Genomic DNA, 3,744 nt, shown 5'->3' with positions numbered 1-3,744 from the left:
CTTCGGATATTCTTTGAAGAGTTTTTTTTCTGTAGCTGCATGGATCGAAGAAAAATCAGACTTTTACCCCTCCAAGAGTTCATATTTTTCCATCGGCTCCCCCAATCACCCCAAGCTAGCTCCGCCACTGTGCCATTGGATCCGCTTCGCAAGTGCACACTAGCTTGTCCATGTCAGACGTTGCCTCCATTCTGATTTATCGGTGTTGGTTCTTTACTACCAATGTTCGCATAACCTTCACGGGTCACCTTCTGTTTTCAAAATGTACTCCCTCCGTCCGGAAATGCTTGTCCTAGAAATGACTATATCTAGACTTATTTTAGTTATGGATACATCCATTTTCAACCATTTCTAGGACAAGTATTTCTGAACGGAGGGAGTACATAATATGTTAGTATTTTTTTAAGAAAATAATTACAATCTACTCTCTCTGTTTCCAAATATAGGTCTTTTTAGAGATTCCAACAAAGGACCACAACGAAGCAAAATGAGTGAATCTATGTTCACAAAAAGAAAAAGAGTGAATCTACACTCTAAAATATGTCTATATACATCCGTATGTTGTAGTCCATTTAAAATCTCTAAAAAATTTTATATTTAGAAACAGAGGAAGTACTTTAAAGAAAGAAATATAACCAAATTGGAGATGCCCTTAAAGCCCATAACCTAGTAGGTGCGAATAGGTCACCAAACTGCCTTGTCTTATGCACAATGGCGTGAAGTCCCTTTTATCTGTCCAACTGACCTTAATTTTTTTCTCTCACAGGTTAGTTTCTTCGAGAAAGAGATTCTGTCGGACAACATCGTTGATTTTCCTTTTTCTTTTGAGGGTGACGTCTTTGAAAACCAGTACGCAAGACAAGTTCCATACAAGAGCTAAATGCGAAATTCCATGGACTGACACCTCTTGACCTTGCTCAAAAATATGAGTTCAAGACTACTATCATTTCAAATCTTCAACACCAATAAGGACATGATCGGCATAACGAACAAAATATTTTCTTCTCGAACAACTCGCCACATTTCGCCCTCGGTCCGTCCGTGAGACTAAATGAAGAAGATGATCGATCATGACCAAAAGAAATCACCGAACAACACAAAAAATTATACTACTACTGAAATTTGCGAGACCACCCGGTACATAGATCATCAACGGTATATATAGCACTAGAATGCTAGCTAATGGCACGGGCACATGGTATCGGTGACCGCGTGGAGGGAGTGCATGATGATGAGGAAGTAGACGACGAGCGCGACGAAGCCGGCGATGAGGGCCCCCATGACCTGGTTGCAGTAGCCGTGCACCTGCTCGCAGATCGGCAGCCACCCGGCGTGCTCGTTGCCGTTCCTCCCGACCTCCGCTATCGCGCCCGTGGCCGCCACGGCGCCGGTGAGCACCATCCCCATTACCACATCGGTCATGACGACCAATCTCGAGGCGGCGCCCCCGGGCGGCACGAGGATGACGAGCAGGCTGTAGACGCATGCCACGGCGTAGGCCACCACGAAGAAGCTGCATGTATGCCATATTAAACAATGAAAATGCGCAACGACCTCCACATGTAAGTTTTTTTTTGAAAAACATTACTTACATAAATGAGGGAATGTGGGAGAATTTGGCCTCGATTTCCAGGCCGAACAAGCTGGTGGTCTCGCGGCTGGTCACCATGATTATCGCCGCTGCGGCCGCGGTGACGGCCGCGACGAGCCTGAGCACGACCGAGATGAGCCGGTGCAGCTTGGCCATGGCGGTGCGTTGATACTACGCGGGTGTTGTGTATATGGTCGCTACCTTGCCTAGCCAGTGTCAGTGCTGATCAAGGGGAGAACAAGATCCCAGACACTCTGGGGGATGATGCCGCTTAAATAGATACACGTAGTCCGGTTTCGTGGGGTAGTTTTGGTTGTTCAGCTACGTTGGAAGAGTAGGAATAACTATATGTGCACAGGTGGGCAGGTTTGTTGGTAAGCAACTTCAGCGTAACTTGTCTCTCCATGTTGCCCTGTGTCTCTATGATCACTATTCAGTAGTCAGATCATTTCCCAGTGCCAAGATTTTCTTCTCATGAAACGAATTCAAGTGTAGTGACAACAGCAGAAATGTCGCACAATTTTCTCACGTTGCCCGACTATCATGGTACCAAGATGCTAACATCCCAACAAGAGGAAGGCTTGCTTTTGGCCAACAAATGCAGTTAGGTGTCGCTTTTACCTTTCAGATTTGTATTCGGTTGTTGCCTTTTTTTATTTAGTTTTATTTAAATTATGAATGGTGTCTGTTTTGTGAATCCTACGCTGAAGGTTGGTTGGCAGACTTAGGGCAACTCCAAAACGGTTCACCAAAACGAACATCACCAAATGCTTGCGGACATGTTTAGACGTGTCTGCGGTCAGGAATATTGGCGAAGGCCATTTAACGGGAGTCACCAAATGTCCGCCACCTTCCTTAAAAAAACAAACAAACAAATGACTGCCTCTGGTCACTTTAACAGATGCGTCACTTTGACAAATGTATCTAGATCAACAGCAACTCAACCATCCATTTAAATTCAAAGTTCAAGAAGTTTTTAAATTTCATCGATGCCCAAAGCAGACCTTGTCTCAAGCTTCCTCTTCTAGAGCTTGAACTTCACAGGCAATTGATCCAGTTTGCCATGGGCATTGAGCTTCACCCAATAATGCATCATCGTAGCTTCCACTTCGTCCTATGGCAGTGTGTGTCCAGACTAGACAATGACCTGATCAACAAGTTGCAAATCGAGCAAATGAACATAATGACCAACACGTAGAGCACCAAGAAGCAACACTTACGAGCTCTTTGAGTGATGCCCCCCTTGGCCATCTTGCTCGCACTTGTACATACACACTACAATACTTGTTGATGACATTTGAATGATGTACAATTGATGGAGTAGCGACCTCAGTCCGCGATCATGGATCACTTTCATGTCGTAGGGAGCATAGTGCTTGTGCTCATTGAACCAAACATTCATGTCGTAGGTGAGGGAGTCCTGGATTAGGGGGTCCTCGGACAGCTGGCCTATCTCTCGTGGTGTTGGGGATATGACCCCGCGATATAACCCGCCCAGGAAGGGCCGGGTTAGACCGTTGGCGACTGACGGAGTTAAGGCTTCGGACACGCCCAAGTACTGAAGGGGCGACTCACAAGATAGGCTGACTTAAAGCCCAAGACGAGGAGACAGCGTGTGGCCCAAAGGTGTAAGCCGCCATATGATGATTTGCCTTACCAGGCAAGGTGATCTAGAGTATGACTCGGCCATGGGTCGTAACCCAACCCGGACTCTTGTAAGACAGAGGCCTCAACCTGTATATAAAGGCGAGTCCCCGACATAGAATAGACAGGTTACAATCAATCGAGAGCTAGGTTAAGCGAATCCGCTCCCTTGTAATCGATACTCAAGCAATAAGCAACAAGAGAAGGAGTAGGCTTTTACCTCCACCGTGAGGGGCGGAACCTGGGTAAACCCATGTCTCTCCTCCCGCTCAACCCCGACAAGCTAATCACCGTAGAGATGGCCTCTCATCTAAGTCCTTTCACTAGGGCATCTGCCGTGACAAAACAACGACAGTTGGCGCCCACTGTCGTGGAATTGTCACGGCAGATGTCCTTAGTGTGAGGACTTAGTCGCGAGGCCAACATATCTATGTGGTAGCTTGAGAGGGATTGGGCGGAACCGAGAGACACAACATAAGACAAGGATTTAGACAACTTTGGGCCCTGGG

The 3,744-nt window shown here is 46.5% G+C and overlaps 1 protein-coding gene across 1 annotated transcript; it reads right to left on the bottom strand.

The window, feature by feature from the left end:
- Positions 1 to 1,068: 1,068 nt before the first annotated feature.
- LOC119339915 (CASP-like protein 1C1) lies at positions 1,069 to 1,824 on the bottom strand. Its single transcript, XM_037611815.1, has 2 exons — positions 1,593 to 1,824; positions 1,069 to 1,513 (listed from the first exon to the last, which is right to left on the bottom strand). Exons 1-2 carry the CDS (start codon positions 1,745 to 1,747, stop codon positions 1,180 to 1,182), a joined length of 489 nt encoding a protein of 162 aa, XP_037467712.1. The 5' UTR covers positions 1,748 to 1,824; the 3' UTR covers positions 1,069 to 1,179.
- Positions 1,825 to 3,744: the final 1,920 nt, after the last annotated feature.

The sequence above is a fragment of the Triticum dicoccoides genome, chromosome 7B, assembly GCF_002162155.2.
Source record: "Triticum dicoccoides isolate Atlit2015 ecotype Zavitan chromosome 7B, WEW_v2.0, whole genome shotgun sequence".
In the NCBI taxonomy this organism is placed as follows: Eukaryota; Viridiplantae; Streptophyta; class Magnoliopsida; order Poales; family Poaceae; genus Triticum; species Triticum dicoccoides.
This window is presented reverse-complemented; position numbering and strand designations above follow the sequence as displayed.